Raw genomic sequence first — 23,786 nt, 5'->3', positions numbered from 1 at the left:
TGTTTTGAGTCGCCAATCCACCTATCAACGTGTGTTTTTGGACTGTGGGAGGAAACTGGAGCACCCGGAGAAAACCCACGCAGACACAGAGAGAACACACCAAACTCCTCAGACAGTCACCTGGAGCGGGACTTGAAACTACAACTTCCAGGTCCCTAGAGTTGTGTGACTGCGACACTCCCTGCTGCCACGCCATTTATATTCATTTATCTGTGGATGAAAATTTTGTGCTAGCTACATGTGTACTGTAGTATAATGAATTATGTACTTCATTGTCTAGAGAGTGAGGAGGTCTTTGCAATTTAACCAGAGACAGGCAGGCTGTGACGTCAGTGTTTCTGAAAATACATACGACATACATACGAGAACTGTAACAACAGCATTTTAAAACATCTCCATTTTGGAAGAGATTTTTGAAAACAATTTTCCGTGAACTAAAACGGCATTTCCGTGTGGACGACATGCAGACAAAAACTTCCGTTTTTAAAAATAAACAGATCTGTATGGATGGGGTCTTAGAAGCCTAAGGCATACTTAATAAAGCACCTTATAGTGGAAGTTTTAATCTGCCAATTTTTTAAAGTCTTATTTCCCCTCTTATCGTTTGCTGGATATTTATTATTACAGTTAATTTTAGGATCATTCAGATATTTGTATTATGTTACATTGGGTTTCCCAAGGGTTAGTAGGTTCACTATGCATCTCTGTGGTTCATCAAAACCAAGCTTCTTTTATATTTATTCCTTATATTTTTCCTGTTCCTTCCGCTTTGTGGTCATAATATGGGTGAATATATTCTAAAGACGTCTGCTGTTGCCATAGTACCATAGTATTGCAATTCAATTTACATTTGCTTTGGTCTGTGTGTAGGATGTACCAGACAGTGAAGCTGCTCTACTCGTTTGGGATCTACATCACCTATGCCCTACAGTTTTACGTCCCAGCTGAGATCCTGATCCCTGTGGCCGTGGCACGTGTGGGCCCACGCTGGGAGCTGCTAGTGGACCTCAGCATCCGAGTGGGCCTTGTAGTCTTCACATGTAAGTCTGACTTCTTGAATCCCACCCCATTATCTCACTCCAACAATCTAAACAATGGTTGAAATACCTGTCATATTCATGTATTTTTGCTTGGAATGTTTGGCAAAATATCTGATTTTCACAATTTTTCATACATGGTCTGCCAAGACACACAGCTCCAGGGTTCTGGAGACATGGGTTCAAATCCCACTTCAGGTCAGTGTGAGGAGTTTTGTGCATCTTGTGGCTTTTAGTGTTGGTTAGCTACTGTGAAATGAAGAAGAAAACAGCAAAATATCTAACCTGTCTTGGATGGTTGACTACCTCTGGCATAGGTGGAATATATATTTCTGTCCTAAAATTTAATATTTTTGGCTTAACTATTCTTTTTTTAAAAGTCTGTTTCTAATATTTCAGAATTTGAGAAATAAAAGCTTAATTTGCTGTGTATAGTAATTTATATTTAAGTTCTCTGAATTTGTTTTGGGGCGGCGGCACAGTGGAACAGCAGGTAGTGTCACAGTTGCACAGGTCCAGGGACTCGGAGGTTGCAGGTTCAAGTCCCGACTGTCTGTGAGGAGTTTGGTGTGTTCTCCCCGTGTCCGTGTTGGTTTCCTCCCACGGTTGGCAGGTGGATTGGCGACTCAAAAGTGTCCATAGGTGTGAGTGAATGTGTGACTTTGTGTCGCCCTGTGAAGGACTGGCACCCCCTCCAGGGTGTGTTCCTGCCTTGCGCCCAGTGAATCCGGGTAGGCTCCGGACCCACCGCGACCCTGAATTGGATAAGTGATTACAGACAATGAAAGAATGAATGAATTTGTTTTCCATCACTTGAAATAAGAGGTTCTCTGGAAATGTATTTTCTCATGTATTATATTCTCTATAGCTTTGTTGAATTTTCTGGACATATAATATTTCAGTTTTTGTACTTTTTATTATTTATTTTTAAGAATCTTTATACAATATTAGAATCATTCTCTGTGTGTAACAGTATGTGTTATTATTTGGTTATTTCAACAAAAAAAATCTAACATTTTAAAGAGTAGTGCATCACAACCTCACTCCACAAGTAAACGTATACACACCAGTGATCCTTCCATGAGAGGCAGCAGTGTCCTGGCGCTGGGTGCGTGTCCTCTTTAAGGGTCACTGGCCGTCAGTCTGCAGCTTATTTGCTCAAACATGCACTTGTCTGGGTATTCCTGTTCCAGTGTGATTCAAGGTTATGTATGCCTTCAGATCTGTCATCTGTCATGGATAGACAGAGGCTAAGTGAGGGTGTGCTTTCTAGGGGTGCAGTGATATGAGAATTGTGTGCTGGTGTTGACATCTAATATCTGTTATTTTCCATGTGCTTATGAGACAATGCCAACACTGTGTAGACAGTGGTATCAAATACACCCTTTAATGTTATATGTTTTCAAAGCAGTGTTTTAGCTCATGCATTCTGGGTAACAAAGCTGCCCAGCACAAAGTAGATATCAAAGTAGATATCAGATATATCAGTTAGAGATTTTGGGCAAGACTCCAAAGACTACATTTGCCCATGTAGCCTAATTAATAATTGTAACTTTCTCTAGATAAAATTGTCTGCCAAATACTATCAATGTTTTATAACATATCTCCCAATGCCAGTAATTTTTATAAGCAGCTATCTGTCATAATATGATTATGATATCATGATACACCCATTGAATTTTTCATTTTTTATATCTCAGTCCATTTTTTTTTTATGTGATGGACTTAAATGTTCAGTTTTTTCCCTGAGGTTTTGCTTGTTTGTGAATACTGGCTGATAAATGTGGCATTCACATGCAGCACTGGTGAAATAAAACGTTAGCATGACAGGCGTGTGTACAAGGGCGTGTGAAATGTATATGTTTTTTCATGGCAGGGGGCCCATCAGGTAACAGCCGCCATGGCAAGAATGTGTGCGCATGTGTTTGCTTCATTGCCTCAGGTGAGGGGTATCACGTTCGATTCTGGAAATGGCTCTTTTTCGTGCTGGCATTTGATGTTTTGCTGGGGCTGCGTTGAGCCCCTGTGTACCGTTTATAGAAGGCTTATTTTTAGCAGCGTCTGAAGATGACTTTTCCCTCTTTTTTTCTCCATTATATTGATCTCCCTTGCAGCCTGAGATTCTTAATTCTCCTCTGTCTCCTAGCCGTTCATGTGAGCTGCCCGCTGCTCACGTGGCCCATACCATCTCTAGGAGGCAGAAAAACACACCGCAACACAGACTGGAACACTGAGTGACGAGCAGAACACAAACACCCAAACACCACTGTTTACAGAAAGCTTCACAAAGTGGCATATCAGTGACTCCAGGAATCAGACTTCCCACTATCTACTTATCTCTTTATCTTTGTGTTGCTTTCTGTTTATATCTCATCATCATCATCATCATCAACATCATCTTCTTTGCCGCTTAATCCATTTCAGGGTTGCGGTTATATATATCACTCATAGTCATTCCCAATCTTTAGCTATGTTTTCCTACCTCTCTACCTCTCTAACAGTAACTGTTTTGTTTGCCCTGGTTCATGTTCTCTGAATATTTCACTCCATAATCTGTCTATCTTTCTCCCCAGCCATTAATTTCTCTTTCTCTCTCTCTCTCTCTGGTCTGTCTTTTATTCTGTCTCTTCAGGTTATGTTAAATGTTCTCTGAACTGCAGTATATTTTATGTATAACTATCAGCTGGCATAAAAAGGGATATTAAAACAGGCTCAAACCATTACTGCAGGCACATTAAGGTGTGTGTATGTGTCTGTGTGTGTGCTGTGGGTTTATTGTCAGTGTTGTGAGATGAGCGTACACTATGATGTGCAGCTGGGGGATTGTGTGTGGTTATTAGACAAATTGAGGTTTGTAAATGTTGTTTTGCTTCAAGCCCAGGATGGTAAATACATGGCTCAATAGCTCTGTCATCACTTATAAGGGCAGCGGGGCCTTAGGATATTCAGTTTAAATAACACAGGACGTGATCACTTTTCACGGAAGGCTTTCCTTTTTCCATAATTAATTTCCATTTTGTAAACAAAAGCAAACAGGCTTGTGTCACTGCAGTAGGATTATTGATGGTTTCAGGGAACAATGTTCATTTAATGGAGTTTTGAGTACTTACTGATGCAGATATCACATTTTGTGTACATTATTATTAAGTATAGAGGAAGTATATGACCATGTTTTTTTTATTATTTCTGTTTATTATTTTGTAAAGCACCTCAAGCTTGTAACAACACAAAAAAAAACACACCACCATTTTCTTAAAGGTGAGATTACAGAAGATTTCATTGCATATTTCCAGGAAAAAAACAACCAAAAAATAGATTAAAACTCGTGATACTGCAAAAAATGTTATTCATTTCACTGTTATGCAGTCACTTTTACAGATGTTATATGAATAGCCTGAGCAATGCAACACAGGTTTGGATATATATAATTGCTGTTTTGTGTTCTTTGTAATCATTCACAAAGAAGCAGAGTTTGGCAAACGCATTACAAAAGAAAAAATGGAAATTATGTGGGAGTTACTGATTGTTATTTTGTAAAGATGAAATAGGGAATATAAAATCCTTTTGGGGCTGATTTTACCTGCACAACTAGTACATTTCATTTCAAGCCCCACCATTAAAGCACAAAAGTATTTAAATTCTGCTTAAACAAACTGAAGTTTGAATGAATTGTGACAAGCCAAAGATTTTCTCAACTTTAACAACCTTTTGGTTCAGAGGCTCGATCACAGGGTTTGGAAACACTGATTGTAGGTCAGCATCCCGAATCTTAATCATATGGAACGTGAATTGGTTTGGAGTGAAAATGCCATCAAGCCACCTTCACAGTCTGCCGCTCTTTGTGTTTGGGAGTTTCAAATGGATCTTCAGGAGTACCTAATCAAAGCTTGCGCCTGCTGCAATCTGTTGTCATTTCCTCAGAATGATACTTTAACAGAGTACTCGATGCTCCAGTAGCCATCTGGTTCTGGCAATCTTTAGCAGCTGCACGTTTTTAACCATTCATCACCCTTGGATGTGAATGTCACCGGGAGCAGGATACAGGCCAGAGCCGCCTTAAAAGCATTTCTGGGAGATGGCAAAAGGTTCAGTTGGACTTGATGAAAGTAAGCTGACCAGCGCTGGTTCTTCAGGAACAGAAAGGGCTAGTTGAATTTCATTCCGTTTCAATCTGTGTATCATTTACTTTTACAGACTCATCAACGAATCTACAATCTACCAGTTTAGGTGGAGCCCTGGGGTCCAGTTTTTCCTGCAATAACCTATGCTTCCTGGAAAATATATTTTTCTATTTATCTTTTCTAGCATAGATCAATAGCAAAGCAATTTCTCCTATGTATAGGACATGTAATGCACTTTATACTATACCTTACTTATGTGGTCTTCTCTTATGGGAAGGTTTTATTCTAGAAGTTTAAAGAGAGCTGTAAGGATTTCATTGCATTCATTCAAAGGACATTAGTTCTGGAATATAAATAACACTCCATCTCATTCCAAAGGTTATGGATGGTGCTCCATCACTCCACACAATGCAGTTCACTGCTCCATAGCCCAATTCTTGGGAGCTTTTTACCCCACTATCCCACCTCAGGCTCATGTGTGGCTGTCCCAGAATATTCATTTCTATTGACAGTGCTTTTCTGTGGAGATTGTATAAACTGTGCTTGATATGCGTGCCAACAGTGGGTGCACCTTTTATATAGTTGGAATTATTAATTAATGGTATGTCTGGGCGGGGTGGTTGTGGGTTTATTTTATTTTATTTTATTTATTTTTTAAATGTTACATTCTTTTTTTTTTTTACACAGTTTTTTACACTGATTGGTTAATCAGTTCTGATTCATTGTTAGTTTATGCACAGAATAGATGCTAACAGGTTAATTCCACTGATGGCCCACTGTTGCTGTGCCAGCATAATACTGAAAACCAGATTAAGTCAGTTACGTATTTTAAAATCTAGTGTGTATTTCAAAGAAATGAGAATGAACGGGTGAGGTTAAAGGCAGCACTGTGTCACATAGAGTTGCACGGTATACCGATACTAGAACCGTATCTCAATACCTTGTCATTAAATACAATACCCCATATAATTACTACCAGTACTTTTAAAAAGTAGTTTTTTTTTTTAAATAAAAGCGGTATTTCCAACGTGTGCCTCGGGGGTCAGAGTGCGCCAGCAGTGCTTTGCCTACTCGCCCTCCCTTAAGGATTTTGCTGCTAGTTTTAGCGACCTTTCAGACCTTCTAGTGAGTTATTGAAAAACACTTTTAAAAGCGAATTTCTATACAAACCTTAGCTACTTTTTATAGAAGAGAATCGCCGGTAGCACAACTCGTTAGAACACCGGGACTGACTGTGAGTGGGAGAGACAGCTCTCTCATGAAATAAGATGCTTGGAAACTGGGCCCTGAACAAGACACAAGGCTTTATTTGGTAATTGAGCTTTGGGAACTGAGTAGTGATGGATCTAATTATTTGGTCTTCCTAAGGTCTTAAACAATTTAAAGTGCTTTGAGTGTCTAGACAATTGCTACATGTATGTGTGTATGTAAGTAAGTACGTATGGTGGTGAAGGTTTGGAAAGTGTTTTTAAAAGGTCCCTCAGAGACAGCACACTTAACAGCCCTCTTGAAGCAGTAAACATTGTTTCATATGTGGGTTTTCCAAATTAATCAAGAGCATATAATGCAGGAGTCTCTAATAAATAGAGTCAAATGATTAAGCAAGTGGTTAAGATCAATGTCCTTTGAGTGTTATTTCAAGGAGAAAGACTCTCAGCAGTTGTGGAGTAAACTCTCAAATGCAACTATTTCCTGTGAGTTATTTTGCTTAAACAACTCTTAAAAGTTAATGTCTGTTTCTGCTATGGCACAGGATGGATGAAAAACTATGTATCTATACCTGTGGTGGAATGAATGAAAAGGGCCAACTCTGAAGTATACAGAAGCTTCTAAACTGCTCAGACCAAAATGAACGCCTTGTCTGGTACGTCATATTGTAGCAGGACAATAATATCAGAAACAATGCTGAAGCTAGTAGTTTTTTACAGCTAAAACATGCAATAATCTTGACAAGAGAAGACATTTTTGGGCCAATTTCATTAGAAGAATAAAGATGACTTGTATTCCCCACATTATTTCCCCAAAATGGAGGTACAAATTCCGGAATTACATTCTGCGTTTAATAGTCGTTTCATTTCAGATTCAAGGCACTGGGGTATAGAGACAAAAATGCGCCCAAGTATAATGACTTCTCTGTACACTTCATCAACTTTTTTCCACTCATGTATAGTGAAAGTTAACATAATCCACTTAATGGCACACACAGAATAATGCATACTCTTCTTCCTGTTTTCCTTCAGCCATTGTATGAATATTCACTGGGTAATATTGCTGTTGTAAGGTTCAGCACACTCGCTTCTCTCTGAATCTGTACAACAAAGGCTCTCCACTGGATTATTCAGTGCAGAGCACATGGTTGAACAGTCCTTTTGTCTGGTAGATGAGGGAAGTGTGCTGGCATGTGCTGCAGGTTTCCTTAGATCTCTTGAGAAAACCCAGGGGGCTTCGTCCAGCATGCTGAGCTGGAGTTCTGTTCACACCTCAGATGATCACAAAGTACATTGGATCCAGTAAAGGAAAAACAGCAGCTGGGTTGAGCTGATACTGCATGCTGAAGTGTGAATGCAGTGAGACTATGAATAAGAACTCCACCAAAGAGCTGGACAGGTATGTGTAAGCAGTACCAGCAGTTTCCACTTAACCGCCAAGTGATGTCAGATGTTTTCCTGTTTCATCCCAAGAAGAAGTTACTGTATAAGTTTCGAAACAGAGATGATTAACAAATGTATAGGGAAATGTTACAGCTGTTACAAAATAACTATGCCCCTACTTAGTTACATTGCTTTTACCTGTAAAGAGTTCTTTTTCAATGTGTAGCAACTCATGGAACTAGCTTTTAACTCACTCACTCATAATGTACATAAATACTCATTCATATTTAGGAACTGTGCCATAAGATGGTGCTATTCAGTACAGTGAATCAGAGACAGTGTGTGTCCTGGTTAAACTAGTGGTGCACCTAAAGGAAAATCCTTATTCCAAAGAAAACACTGTAGTTTGTTTATTCATAAACTGCCAATGTATGAGAGTGGATGAGTGCCATGCAGACTTTCAGTACTTTAGATTCAGCCCTGATCTAACATACCTGATTTAAGTCTATAGATTCTATTATATGCACGTCTGTTGCAATCTGTAGAAGGGAAACACTTTATATATTTTTCTTTTCTTTTAATTGACATTGGTTTTCAGGTTTTGGATTTGTTTTCATTCTAGAATTATCATGAGTTGGAGTATGTTCTTCAAAATCAGGAAACAGAGGATAGTTAGTTACTTTAGCATGTTAAACAGAGAGCACTTTCCAGAGACATATAAAATTATATTCAAAAACAACACAGTAGACACATCATTATCTAACGAAACATTCTCAACACAACCTATTTAATATGTAGTGTGAATAAGAGCTGATTTCATAGTGAATATCAGTTCTTCTCACACTTCTGTTTATCTATAATTGTTTTCTATTTATTTTGCTCCATTGTTAGTCCAGACTGTATTTGTGTACGTGTGTGTGTATAATATATAAATAAATTAGACATATTATGCACATCCATTGTCAAGGATTTGTTTGTTCTCCTGTCTTTAATCCCCCTGTATTCAACAGAGAAATAGGCTCAAAATAACAGGGAATTCAGTATTGGATCCTTAAGGACTCCATGTTTTGTTCTTATTAGCCAGTTTTCAATCATCCCCTGAAGGGCCTTTGGTCAGCTTTTTGTGGCCCCTACAAATGGTGTTTTACTTAGTTTGAACGTCTTTCTTTTCATGTAGAAATACAATTAATGACAAATGCAAATTAGGGTGCATAAATATGTATCTATTTTGCTGTTTCTTGGGAAAATGTGACTTTAGACTGATCCTCTAAAAGGGTTTTGACTAAAAGAAAAAGTCAATAGACACTTTATCTCTAGGTCTGCAATCAGACCACTGCTGCGTGATTGCTGCCTCTTGGGTAGCAAGAGCATTTAGCACGACACATTTATGAGGACAATCCATCTTCGGTGTTGGTGAAAGCTGAATCCTCTGGCTGTTTTTGTACCAGTTAGGTCAGAGAAGCAGGGTAGTAATGTTATTGAGATTTGCAGATTGATCCTGTACCCAGAGATCATGTGGTACTGACCGTCATATTCCATGCCTGCATGCTGGTACTTCATAACAAAAAGAGCTTTGCAGGATGGACAAGAAATTCACTAGCTGACTTGGGTGTGTAGAGAACTGATGAGGTCTATATGTGCTTGATGAACATATTCTAAAAAAAAAAAAAAGAGCATTAATATGGAAATTCCCCCCTTTAGTTCTTTAACAAACCCCACATTTTCGGGAACATTTTTTTTCTAGGTTTCAGACCTGGCTGCTGCTCTTTGCCATTCAACCGCTAGATTCCTGGGGTCAAGGTCCTGGCTCACAATCTGCATTGCACATCTTCCCAAAGGTGTTTAATAAATTCAGGGTCAAGGCTGTCTGCAGACTAGTCAGATTCTTCCACACCAAATCTGACAAATCATATATGGATGAATCTTGGCTAGTGCACTATGGCATAGTCATACTAAAACAGGAAGAAGCTTGTACACACTGTTTTCTACAATGCAAATATAGCATGGAAGACTTCCTTCACTGAAACTGGAGCTCCAAACCATTTTAACCAGCACATGACCATTATTCCTCCTCCATCAAGCTAAAGCTGGCAGTATGTGTTCAGGCAGGTAGATTTCTCTTGGCACCTGCCAAACCCAGATTCCAATGGTGTGATGTTTTACACTTGGCTAAATGCTTGGTAGTGCACATGGTAATCTTATGTGGCTGTTAGGCCATGGAAATTCAGTCCATTAAGCTCCCTCTGAACATATCTGGTGTTAAACTTGGCAGTCCCATTTTGTGGGATCGGTGACTAGCACATAGAAATAAGTGGTGTAACGGAAAAATACTTGTGGTTTGGATCCATCAGAAATCCAAAACGAAAAGTTTTCACATGTAAAACAATTGTTTTAGTTTTCAGTATAATTGTATTGTAACAAAGAAGTCAGAATTGGCATAATCCCATGCTGAGAACTGGGACCTCACTCACCATCACACACATCACATATACACGTGCATTTAATGACAAGCTGAGCTAACAGTAGTGCTTTAATTGCCTAGTAGTGCTCATATTCCCCCCATAACAGTCCCAAACTAACCCAAACAGTGAAAGTGGTGGAGCCATGCAAATACAACAGCGTCTCAATTGACCCCTAGTCCATGAACAAGGCCGCAGTATTGTGTAACTGCTTCATTTGTATTGGTGATATTTATTTTGAGGTTGTCTTTTTCTCGTTAATAATAAAGTCCGTTGCTCGGATGAGATTTCTCCTTTTTTACCCTCATCCTGTGACTATATGGAACTCCATGCCTCACACAGACAGTATTCTGCTCTCTGCTGACACCAGAGTGATGGTGCTGCAGATGTGTGGCTGGCATGGAACAGTGTAACCATACGGTTTTATTCAGACACTTTATTCACAGGAAAGAGATGCTCTGTCTGTATGTATTCAGTGCAGCTGTTTGTTGAGATTTAGGGAATTTTTTTTCTGTAAAAGTGGATCAAAAGTGGTGAACTGGAAATGTCCTTTTCAGTATTAACTTTTTGAAAATTAGTCAAAATTATGTTAAATGAAAGAAATATTCTTGTTAGAGTTAAAGCTAAAATAGGACACCAATAATAAGCATTGCTTAGGAGAAATAGTATAATAAAATACTTTATGCCTTTGTTGGAATAACAACCTATGATGTGTAATTCGCATTATGCCTTTTTCTATGTTATGAGTAATGACGCCTGTAATAAGGAGGAATTTTGGTGTTACTGTTGCATAGTGTTTTTATGGTAATTACCCATACACTTATGATTGTGATATTGTCGAATAAAATGTCAAAAATATGCGACTATGTCATGAATTGCACTCTTGTATATATGTGACTATATCACAAGTAGGAGTGAGACCGGGTTGTATCTGTGGTGTATTACACCACTAACAGAATTTGCCACAAATTATTACCAGTATTTGTATAGTATGACTGCATCTTTGACTGTGTGCTCCTGAAGTGTGGCTGAAATTGTCAAACCCAGAAATTAGAAGGAATTTCCTCCAAAAAATTGTATGTGGACTATATAATGCTATTATTTTAGTGTGCTGTGACTGTGATATGCTTTAGGCAGTAATATAGATACACAGTAGTGAGCCGTCAGTGGGAGAGTAAGGTTAAGGTTCACCTGCATAATTATGAGCTAAATGAGCTCTGTTAAATTTGAATATCTTACGTATTTGTAACTAGGGATATCCCGATCCAGTCTCAAAGATTGGTATCGGGGCCGATCACAGCATAATTTTACTGATCTGGTTTTACTAAGCTCGATCTTATATCCGATCCTCCATTTCCTCTAGATGGCAAGCTCGCATGCCCTACTCCTCCTGCAGCACGCTTTGTAAATATTGTGGCAATCTGACTCTACGGGCCACCGTAGCAGACACACATCTTTCAGACTGTTCCGCGCAAATCCCCGCACGTCTGATTTACATTTATTTAGACACTAAATGCTGTGTTGAATCCCCCATTTTTGAGGTGAGACTGTTAAAACCATGATTTGTTTGAGACACGCTGCTCCCCCTCAGTCGGAGGAAGGGGCGGATTCTCCACGGCTCCTAAACAGAGAATGCGCTTCTCATTTGTCGTCACTTTTAAAGCCAATGAGCAGTCTACGACGGAGTTTTAGGGCCACAGCGTTGAAAAAAAAAAAAAAAAAATTCTGAGATTAAAGTCAGAATTCCGAGAAAAAAGTCGGAATAATTCTGAGAAAAAAAGTCGGAATAATTCTGAGAAAAAAAGTCGGAATAATTCTGAGAAAAAAAGTCAGAATAATTCTGAGAAAAAATCTCAGAATTATTCGCTGCGTGTAATGGAGCAGACACAGTGTAACTGTGGAACGCAATGTGTTGCTTAAGTCATGCTATGGTATTGATTTCAGGAATAAACACTCTTCTCTTCCACATCAGGGCCACAGTGTGATTAGTGTTTAAACCCTGAATCAGTGCACGAACCCAGGGCATGTAGTTTCACATGATACAATTAATGATCATGAAAATGATGGATCCAGAACGAGTAGAACTCCGGCGCCCACGAAGCTCCATCGCGTTACGGCTCGGACTCGTACAAAAAACTAAAGCCTTATGCATGAATTATTTATTAAACGCATTCACAGACATGACGCAGCCCCTGACTGAGATTCATAAAGGCTTTACTTTTTTGTACGAGTCCGAGCCGTAACACGATGGAGCCTCGTGGGCGCCGGAGTTCTACTCTGTTACACTGTGTCTGCTCCATTATACGCAGCGAATTATTCTGACTTTTTTCTCAGAATTATTCCGACTTTTTTTCTCAGAATTCTGACTTTAATCTCGGAATCTTGTTTTGTTTTTTTTTTACCGCTGTGGCCCTAAAACTCCGTCGTAGCAGTCAGAGTTGGCTGTCTGTCATTTAGTGCTACTGCCAATGGAGTCACAGTCTCGCCTACAAGGGTTTGTTTTGCGGCTGCGCTGAGAGAATCAGGTCAGTTTTGAAAAAGTATATAGCCGTCTTTTGAAAAACCTTTCTTTTTTTTATATTCAATGTCAAGCAGATACACTGGGCTGATAATAACTATAATATACATGAAGTGTGCACTGTGTAACAGTAGTTTCTAGAAAAATCTAAGTATTGGGTCTCTACTCAATATCAGCAGGTACTAAAAAAGTTAATCCGGACATCCCTAATTGTAACAGCTCTCATGGCAAGCTCTTGATGTGAGAAATTGTGTAGTTTTATTTGGGTTTTTTTAGTTGGTTTTAACTTTACATATTTTAACTCATTTGGAAAAGAAGCTTTTTTCCCCCCTTCCGTAGCCATTTTGCTTGTTTCAGAGTCAGCACAGCATGCAGTTAAACTGAACATCTGCAACTTGAATAAAATTCGATTTATCTGTGGGTTTGTTTGATCAGATTCTGTTCTTTCGGGAACAGTGGTAGCTACCGCTTTGACTGCATGTTGAGCAGATAAATTAACATTCCTTCGTCTGCCGCTGTCTCCTCCTGTGGCTTTAGCAGGAGACCTGAGCTTGTCAGTCAACTTGTTTGCTCCCATAACTAATGGAAGATTCTCAAGGTCCTATGCTGTTCTATGAGTCTCTGTAGCCAGCCTCTGAGCCGTAATTGGGGTGTCAGCAGGGAATGTAGTGGTTTATCACTCCAGATGAATGAACAAATATATCTCCACACTTCTCCGTATCCCCTCCTGTACATACAGTGGAGCCCGGAGCATTGGGGAATGCACAGCAGGAGATGGGTAAAAGGCTGAGTTTACCATTCATCTTGTCACTCCGCAGCTCTGAAGCTGATCCAGTTTAAAGCTTACGGATTAACAGAAGGCCACGGCATGGATTGTTTCCTCCAGCAGTTGCCAATGTCCTACTGAAGAACGTTTGAAAGCACTGATGCTGCGAGCAATAGTCCTGTGTGGGCTCTGCATGTTACAGATAAAATCTCTCTCCATGTTCATTTATGCCTTCAAACATTATTATAAATACAGATGCCAGAAGGGTTTTATGGTACTATTCCATTAAAAAAACTACTTTGCTCCTCCACGTGATGAACCACTTTGTGCTGAGACTACCCTTATTTTGTGTTTGTGGTTTAAAGTTAGGTTATTAATGAGTTTAATAATTAAAATATTAAATATAAAAATGTAAAATATTTGAGGGTGCAAGAGGGTCTAAAAATGCTGAAGAAGATCTGATGGTGAGTATGTTTACCTTTAAAAGTACAGCTCCAAATTTATAGTGATGCACTGCAGAATCTGCACTATGTAACTAGAAAACCACTCCCTCCTCCTTCCTCTCACTTGACTTCAAGACATTGCTATAAAATAAATTCATTCATTCATTGATTCATTATCTGTAACTGTTTATCCAGTTCAGGGTCGCAGTGGGTCCAGGGCCTACCTGGAATCATTGGGTGCAAGGCGGGAGTACACCCTGGAGTCCTTCACAGGGCAACACAGACACACACACACATTTATAAAATAAATTCCACCTTGCAATTGTGTGAGTTGTAAGAGTTCCACCATGCAGCCCAGGAGCAAAACTGCCCAATCTTACCTAGTGTTGTTTGAACATTGTGCTATTTTTATTTTAAAAGTATACAAGCGCTAAAATCATGTATAAGCAATTATAACATGAAAAAGGGCAACAATTAACTTATTCAGTGGGGATTATTACTTACAAAAGTGTATGTCCCTAGAACATGTCCCTGTTGCATTTAATATTTATTTGTCATAACTGCCTCTTAATATGGGTGCCACAGTGGTGCAGCAGGTAGCGTCACTAGCATTTATGTGGGTTTGAGCCCTGCTCCACATGTCTGTGAGAAGTTTGGTGTGTTCTCCCCGTGTCCACGTGGGTTTCCTTCGGGTGCTCCAGTTTCTTCCCACGGTACTTCTCAAAACATGTTGTTTGTTGGTAGGTGGATTGGCGACTCAGAACTGTCCATAGGTGTGTGCGTGTGAGGGATTGTGTGTGTGTGTGTTTTGCCCCCTCCAGTGTGTGTCCCCGCCTTGCGCCCAGTGATTCCAGGTCAGCTCTGGACCCACCTTGACTCTGGACTGGATAAGCGTTTACTGACAATGAATGAATGCCTATTAATTCTTTTAAGGATGATTTTGTGACCTAATTAAGAGCCCATATTAAACGGATTTTAAAGCATTTATATACTCTTGGTAAAGGAAGTCTAATTGTAAAGTGCCATCATTTGTACCAGCCGAGAACCATTTAGGAACCGGCTGCAGTTAAAGCCTGTTGAGAGTTCAGTTGAATTCCACAGAATCCAGCCCAGATTTGTATGTATCTCACACAGCTTGTTTGTCGACGCATTGGCAGAGGCACGTACAGTATCAGAAATGTGATCTGCCTAGCAGCTGAAGGCCAAAACCTTAGTTTTTCTCAGAATATATCCCAAGATCAAGTCTTGCTTGGGGCAGTTGTTTGCTTATGGTAGCGTTGAATGTTGCAGGTTGAAGATATTCAGAATAACAGCCTTTCTTTGTCCTGCTGCCCACCCTGATGCCCACCCACCTTCATATCTAGAGACTCAGTTTTGCTTTCAGCAGCAGGGGCTGCATGGTTGTGAAGGATCTGCAGCCAGATAGACCTAGTTTTATCACAAAAAGATATAAAGGCAATGGAGTACTCACTGGAGGAATGTTTTTTACATGAGCAGTCTGCCAGAGACTCTAGAAAACATAATGTTGGTAGATTGTTTAACTAATTTTTCTTTAAATACATCAGTTTGTTTTCATCAAGGATAATTTAATATAATTATAATATTCATGAAAATATTTAATTACCCTCTCTATGCCTGTGAGTATGAACATCTAATATTTAAACAATCATATAAGTGTGGTTTTACAAAACAGCATTTGTATGAACAAATTTGTAATGCCATTTAAAGCAATGTCTTTGAATGCTTGCAAATAACATAGACTCCCTAAAGAGTCTAATACGTCTCCTACTTTTGTGGATCTGAAGCTTAAAACTTTCAGAAAATGCAGGAGGCATTGTTCCGTGGCAGTGGAGCATGCTGGTGAAATGGACTGTAATGAAATGCGAAGATGCATACTGAAGAAATGGATTATACAGCTGCAATGCACCAGAGGTGGAGTCAGTCATATACATTTGTGATTCAATTGATTTACTTCATTTGTGTTTAATTGGCTGTAGTCAGATGAGTTCAGATTGGTCAGATCAGTCAACTAAGTTATTTATCAGAATTTGTCATGTTAAGATATTTAGTATATTCTCACAGGGGCAACACTGAAGGTAATGTCCTGTTTCTGTGTCGCGTGATTGGCAGTGACCCAACAGCATGTGACTTGCCATGCTTTCATGTTGATGTGGTTGATCTGGTGTCTGTTTGAAGCTTTATGTAGACGGGCACATATACAACTTCTCTGTTGCATGGTGCAATTACATACATGTTCTATTAGGCTTCTATTAACTATAATATGACTAAGTGCAAAGCTTTATATGTATATAGTGAATTGCATGTTGTTGTTTTTGACACAGCAGTCACACAGCTCCGTTGACCTGGAGGTTTTGGGTTCAAGTCCTGCCCCGGGTGACTGTCTGTGAGGAGTTTGGTGTTTTCTCCCCGTGTCCGTGTGGGTTTCCTCCCACAGTAGGTGGATTGGCAACTCAAAAAACTGTTCATAGGTGTGAGTATGTGTGTCGCCTTGTGAAAGACTGGCACCCCCTCCAGAGTGTGTCCCTGCCTTGCCCCCAATGATTCTGTGTAGGATCCAGACCCACCGCTACCCTGAACTGGATAAGCGTTTACAGACAATGAATGAATGAATTTATCGTACAATATATGAACATATTCTCAAGGTTTTTGCTGACCTTAGTATTGCCCGTTGTTTACTTGTGTGTTTGATTAAATAAGAATGAATGTCACCAAAATTTTGATCCAGTGGTGCCATTCTTTTCTCTGGTTTCTGGAAGTGTTATGTCAATTTGTTTGTAAAGAGTGGTTTATTTTATTTATATTTTATATATTTGTCATGTTCCAATTACAATGTCAGAAAATTTTGAATAACATTTTTTTGCTAAAACATTAATTGCTTTATAAAAGTGTGCAATTGCATAATTATGCTATTAATAATAATAATAACAATAATTAATAATATCAGTGCCATAAATTGTCTTAAAATGACAATAATATAATTTATCAATACTATCATATTTCTGGGACAATATATTGACCACAAACATGGCTATGATGACAGGCCTACATCCTAAAATGCTTCAAGATAATTTTGAATTCTTTTTGCAATAACCAGCACTAAATGTTAAGAACATCTTTGCTTTCTCAGCTTTTTTTTTTGTTTGACAGCAATATTAGGCTTGCATTCACACAAAAGCTTATTTATAAGCTCTATGTCACTGCCCTATTAGTCTGTCCTAGGGTTTTAGTGTGCTTCAAACTGACTCAAATAAGTGATGTCATTTACACTTAGCGTTCTGTTGGTACAGTGCTGCTATTCTGACAGTAACATACCGTCTGCTGCAATGGGCCAAAGATTAGCATAGAGCATTCATTCAGCAGCTGCTTCATCCAATGTGAAGTGTATAAGATGAGAGCTGTGCAGCATTTTAATGTAATGCTGTACTGCCTGCACAAGTGCGTATGACAGCTTTTCAATGACTGCTCATTAATCGCTCCAATAAAACATGACTTCAAAGCCAACATGATATATATATATATATATATATATATATATTTTTTTTTTTTTTTTTTAATGTGTTGTGATATCAGCACAGCAGGCCTCATCATGATTGGCCACAACACATTACAGGGCTGACTAGCTTAATTTTTTAATTCATTAATTTTTTCTTTAATGAAGTGTTTCCACTTGCATTCCCAAGCAGCATCCATCCTGAGTATGTGTTTTACAGGTACAGGTGTTGTTGTTTTTTTTATTTTAAAGACATTTGATTTCCTTTGGTGTCCATGTCATCAGTCAGTTACTTACTTGCTCTGATTTTGCCATTGTTTTTGTAGAAACGTGGCATTGAATGCTCCAAATGCATGATATTTCCTAAGAATATTGACTTAAACATGTACCTCATTGAAAATCGTATTACTTAATGCCAGGGCACGAGAAGCACTGTTGTTTGGGGGAAAACCTGCATTCCTGGTAATGTGGGTTGAATAATTAGAATAACAACATTGCTTTCATTCTTTCCTGTTATAAAATGTTTTAAATTTTAAGAAATATCAGAGCATGTGATATGACTCTTTTTGATTTTTTAGATTCCAACAGCATTTTCAAAAATCGAAAATCGTGGCAAAATAAAAACAGAGAGAGAGACAGGGCAACAGTGGGTGATGTATTTATTAGAAGTAATGGCATAGCACCAATCTTTGGTTTAAGGTTGTATTTTTGTGTTTGTTAGTGTTATTTATGGTTTGGACAATTAAATCTCCTTTTTTAAAATGGTAAATAGCTATAAAGGAAAATCAATATCAAATAAGCCTATTATCAATATCAGCCAATACTCCATACTGGTGTTGTGTCACTTCTAAATTCTGGTTCCTCTTTATGGACAAATTATTCTTCTCTTGAAGGTTTTTTGTTTTTTTTTAAACTGAACTCGGGGGTACCATGTGGCAGCACACTCTCTTAGTCACTCGGAACCCTAACAGAGGTTCTTTATTGCAGACATGTTTTATTTGTCCTACACTCAGACCTACCTGAATTATTACTTTAATGTGTTTCAGTGAGATTGTGTGCCCTAATGCATTTCTGTGTTCTCTGGCAACAAGCTGCTTCTGGCTTGGTTTAGCTTAATACGATGTGAAAATTATATTGGTCATGATCTCTTGATTTGCGTCATGGAACATCCTGTAAACTCTGACTTAGTGCTGGGCAATTAGATCGCAAATCATTATCACAATAATTAGAAGATTTTAATCTCGATTATGATTAACTAACAATTTTTTTGTTTCTTGCCTCATTTCACTGAAGTCTTGTACCATAAATATGTTTAAAAATTAAAGCTGGGATATTTATTTTTTCTAATGAATGATTGCATGTCATTGATTTAAAATGATTTAAGGAAGCACACAACCTGCTAATGTTTACATATGAATTTAAGGGTACCATACATCAAACATTTAACTGAAAACAAAATAATAACAGAATTCAAAGAAAAATCTAAGTAATTGATCTGGGCAAGATTACATCAGTTAGAGGTTCTGAATGTCAGTTTTGATTAATTCTTGTTTAATTGCCCAGCCCTCATTTGACTCATTTTTCAATTTCACTAATTGCAAGTTTTTTTTTGTTTTGTTTTTTGTGGACAAAGAAGAATTTGGAAGAAGGAATATAATTAAATGGCAGCAGGGCTAATCCTCAATTATTTAGAAAAGAAGTGCAGGCACTCATTGTTTGTTACACGTATTTTTTTCAAAGAGGTTCAAAGGAGGCAGCAGCATTGAACTGGTCATAAAAGGAAAGGTGGAGGGATTGCTGTGTTTGGTTTGAACCTGCACCGCTTTCATTAGGCCACTTTGTTTGTGTGTGAGAGGCACGTTCACATGGGATTTATCAAGAAAGAGTGTGCTCTGGGCATAGGAAAGGGAGCTTGGGCTCTCAGAGATGTGTGTGTGTGTGGTTGATGGAGAGTGGAGAGGACAGTGCGTGTGCCCCCTCTGGTCCTGTACTTTGTCTGCGAGTGCAGTGTCACCGCTGGTAGAACAGTGACAGGTGAGCGCCAAGGATTGTGGTGTGTGCCAGACCCTTAGGCAGTGCCACAGAACTGCTGAAACTGACCTCTTGCAGACCACCCCTCCCTTCCCTCTCTCCACATACCAGCCCCATCCAGCCTCTGTTTGAAACTAAAGCAGACACCCGAATCAGGAGGTTTGCAGGGCCTTTGAGAATGCCAGCTGATAAAGGGTGAATGGCTTCAGGATCAGATTATGCAGCACTCGCATGGTGGTCACCTTTAGAGAGAGAGAGAGAGAGAGAGAGAGAGAGAGAGAGAGAGGGAGAGAGAGAGAGAGAATTTGTGTGTGTGTGTGTTGTGGGTTTTTTTTTTTCCTTTTTTTTTTTTTAATCCATTCCTGGAAATAGACTGGAGCATTATTGTAGACTTCGACCTTCTAAACCAAAAAAAGAACTGTCAGTGTGTGGAATGTTAATGCCAAAACAGTATTTTATGTTTCTATCAAGTAAGGATAAGCATTATAATGATTATTGTTTGTTACTGTGGATATCTTTTTGTATGTTTAATATTCAATTTTGTAAGCCATTTTTCAAAGTATATTTAAGTAATAACTTCATACAAATGCACATTATCAGCATGTTTTAATGTAAAGTTACAAAAAGAATTATACTGGTTTTTGATATTCGTTATGTTCTTGTTGTCAGTTTCCAATTATGAATCCTCAGAAAGATTGATTATCATGATACATATATTTGATTTTGTGTTTTCGTATGTTGATATTACATTTTTTCCATATTGCCCGGCACTGCTTTAAAGCTATGATTTAAAGCTTAGTTTTCCAGTGTTTCTCAGGTATGTGGAGATTTTCCCATATTTTTACGGCGAGTTCATTTCCAGATATAAATAAGCCATCCCCACAGCCATTATTTTTTTATTTTTTAAACATATGGCTTTCTGCATTTTATTTCTGTCATAGGCAGTGTAGCATTCCAAACGGGTGAAGCATATACTCAATTAAACCATTTGAAATGAGCGTGTTCTGTGGTTCTCTTTAATGAGAGCAGTTCTGAGCAGCTATAACCAACTCCTCCCTAGATGAGGATCCCAAAGACATATTTCAATTCCTTTTTATTAATTTAGGGTTTGTATGTTTTTTTTTTTTAAGTTTAGTTCAATTTCTTGGCCTGAGCCAAAAGAGATTTAAATGGCATTGGAGAGGAAGATATGACTCCCCTCACGGTGGATACAAACCCACCTGCTTCAAATATCCTCTGACTGCCCATGCCTAGTTATGGGATTATTAATAAGCCCTTTAAATGAAGTAGCCTATATTTCTTCTCTTATGCTGACACTGAATGGCTTCACAAGTTACAGCTAAACTTTACAGTGTTGAACTGGTTTTTTTTTTTTCCTACTGCGAAGTTCTGAAATATATGCAGTGTATAATATACATGCATTGCTGTGATCTTTTTGGAAGGACTGATGAAATTTCAATCTCCAAAGTTTCTCTGAAGTACTGTAGATTCTTAGATATTCATCCATCAACAAACATCTTAAAGGCTAAGCACCACTTAATGGACCTCCATCAATATTTCACATTATTTTATTACTGACATATATAAGTATGAATTAAAATGAAAATAGCAGCTTAATTTGCTTTAAAACTGGCAATTTCATTAAATTGACGGAAAAACCCAGATCGCCACGGAAATTCTTGAACGCAACGGTGACGTCACTGGTGGACAACAGCTGAACAACGCTGCGGTAAAACACCGTTATGACTGACTGTTATGACAGTATCTAGCTAGCTAAATAACCAACATTATTCATGACAATAGCCTAGCAATAAGCTAAACTCAAATTTAGAGGTACCGTTATTCTTGTAAATGTGATCGAAGTCTAACTCAAATTCATCCGACACTATAAACCTCCGTAATGCAGCTACGTAGCCGAGTATAATCTGAGCCACCGAGTTTAGCAAGTTAAGCTAACGTTAACTAACTCCAACTAAAACAGGCGAAGTAAGTGTACTTACCCTGTTTACCTCCATGTACAGTATAATGTTTTATATTGCCTATAAATATAATACTTAGAAATCTTCACATCAGTGCACCCTTTAAAAAAAAAGTGTGACGCAGGTGCAGATATCGCTTGATATTGATTACATATTCCTCTAATTTTGTAATGTTTGAACAACTTTAGTAGTATTGCTTCAATTTATTTCCTCTACATCAGGAATGAGTATGTTTTTTACATCTCTATTAATCTGTCGTCTTTGAAACGATGTGGCCAGAGGTGAGAAGCTCCTCCTGTGATCAGACGTGGACCCTTGTTTGATGTGTGCTTTATGAGTGCTCCCTGCCTTGGGTCAGTAATTCCAAAGAAAGCATTCTGTTAGTTCAAATGAAATTTCTCCTTGGAAGGTGAATCAAGGGCCCATAAAGGGTTATGTTCAATTTCTACAGATATTAAATATCTTTGAGAATTCTGTTGAAACATTTCCTAAAAGATTATATGGTTACGACCTTCTGCCTGCTCCAAACAAGCTATTCCATATAAGGGGCATAATTCATTTTACACAGGTTAACGCAGTTCTGGGGTGTTAATGAAAATTTCTGTGACATGCTTTGTTCAAAATACCACTAAGATCGAACAACACAGCACTGTCTAAACAGCCCAGCTCAGAGTGGTTGGTTTCGGGTGCTGTTCAGATGATTTGAGTGTAAATACGCAGGACTGAGGAGCAGAAGCTCTGTTTGTTTGTTTGCTTTTGTGCTTGCCATTTTTGCTCTGTTTTTTTTTTTTCTCTCTCCTTTGGGGTACCACCACAGTGACCAGACCCCTCAAGCAAATTTTTTTAAAGCAACTAGCGACATGGTGTTATTGGAGATTTTTGAAGACTCAGATGTGACAGCACATTTCATTATGCATTTACTGTCCTCAACGAGCAGCGGGTGCTGCCATTAGACCCTCTCCCATCCCAAAGCACTCACTGGCGGTCAGTCTCCCATTAGCTGCTGTCAGAGCACAGAGGAGACCCACAACCAGTCCACTCCAAGTCTGGACTGCAGATGAATCACGCATGCCCAAAGCCGTCGCTTACAGAGCAGGATGTAAATGTGTCTTCAGTGTGACGCTATCACTGCATTACTCACACAGTCTCAATCAGATAGAAGACCTACTGTTTCTGTGAGCTACGTGTGTACATTAGGTTTAAAACTGGACCAAATTCAAGAAAACCTAAGTAACTCTGCCAGATTGTCCCTTTTTAATGTCACTTTGTTAGTCCCAAGCCCAGGCGAAGGAGGGTTGAATATAGAGCTAGCAATTCCACCCCACATAAGTCTTTTGATTAAAATTGATATTCTAACATTTAACAATACAGGACAATATTGATTTATGTAATGTGGGTCTTGACATAGCATTAAAGTCATGAAGATATTTTGAGATACGATGGCCTATTTCAATGATGGGGGAAAAAAATTTAAAAAAAGAATCAAGAAGTTAATTTGTAGTTCTAAACATATTTAGGATTTTTTTACTCACATTTTTTCTTCCCCAAAACATTATTCCTCTCTTCTACAGCATGGAATTACAAATGGAAAATTATGTAAATTAGGCAGTGATATCATTTTACGACTTCTAGTGACATTTACAACAGCCAATAGCTGTTCTCCTTACTGAGGAGTTGGCAACACTGACAGTGAGTTTTTCTGACAGTGTACCATTACTCTGCTCATGTGTTTCACATGAACTCATATTCATACAAGGGGACTAGAATATTAAAAATAAATTAATATCCTAAATAAACAAAAAACTTTTTTCCCAACAAATCCACACAACTGCTCCAGAATAGGGTGCCCAGAGTAAAACAGAGAACAGAACAAAACAACTTGTTAGATATTGTTGACTTAATTGTTATGTTCATGCAAATTAACAGTAGGCAATGTTGAGATCAGCAAAATTATTAAGGAAATGTCCGTATGTCATATGATAAATCAATTATGCAAATGTTGCGACAGGACAAATTTTATCCCACGTTTCCCCATTTGGGCAGACCACAAAAAAGACTGCAATTTCAAAAGACTGCAACTGTTTCACATTTGTGGATTGGTAGGCTCCAGATCCCCACATGGATTTGCTAATGCACTGAAAATGTGATATTTTTTCATAATATGTCCCCTTTAAAAGTGCATTGTACGCAACATAAGAGACTAATCGGAGGCCATGAGGAGGTCAACAACAACTTTTGAAAGAGCCTTAGGCTTTTATAGCTGAGGCTGAGTGTGTGCAGTGGACAAGATCTAAATCAGATCTAGAGCTCAAATCCAGTTTTCTTTGCCA

At 38.5% G+C, this 23,786-nt stretch overlaps 1 protein-coding gene across 3 annotated transcripts in view; it reads left to right on the top strand.

The window, feature by feature from the left end:
* slc36a1 (solute carrier family 36 member 1) overlaps positions 1-23,786 on the top strand; it is a 45,121-nt gene that overhangs the window by 12,597 nt on the left and 8,738 nt on the right. Inside the window, exons 11-12 of one of the 3 annotated variants that reach the window (XM_066649474.1) lie at positions 871-1,040; positions 3,184-3,352. In XM_066649474.1, the coding sequence (XP_066505571.1) occupies positions 871-1,040; positions 3,184-3,275 (262 nt within the window). In that variant the 3' untranslated portion in view covers positions 3,276-3,352. Of the gene's footprint in view, positions 1-870; positions 1,041-1,187; positions 1,311-3,183; positions 3,353-23,786 lie in introns of those variants that run through there. The other 2 variants (XM_066649475.1, XM_066649473.1) reach the window with 2 other exon arrangements.

Source organism: Hoplias malabaricus, chromosome 17, assembly GCF_029633855.1.
Source record: "Hoplias malabaricus isolate fHopMal1 chromosome 17, fHopMal1.hap1, whole genome shotgun sequence".
Classification (NCBI taxonomy): Eukaryota; Metazoa; Chordata; class Actinopteri; order Characiformes; family Erythrinidae; genus Hoplias; species Hoplias malabaricus.
The sequence above is the reverse complement of the archived record's forward strand: the minus strand, read 5'-3'. Positions and strand labels throughout refer to the sequence as shown.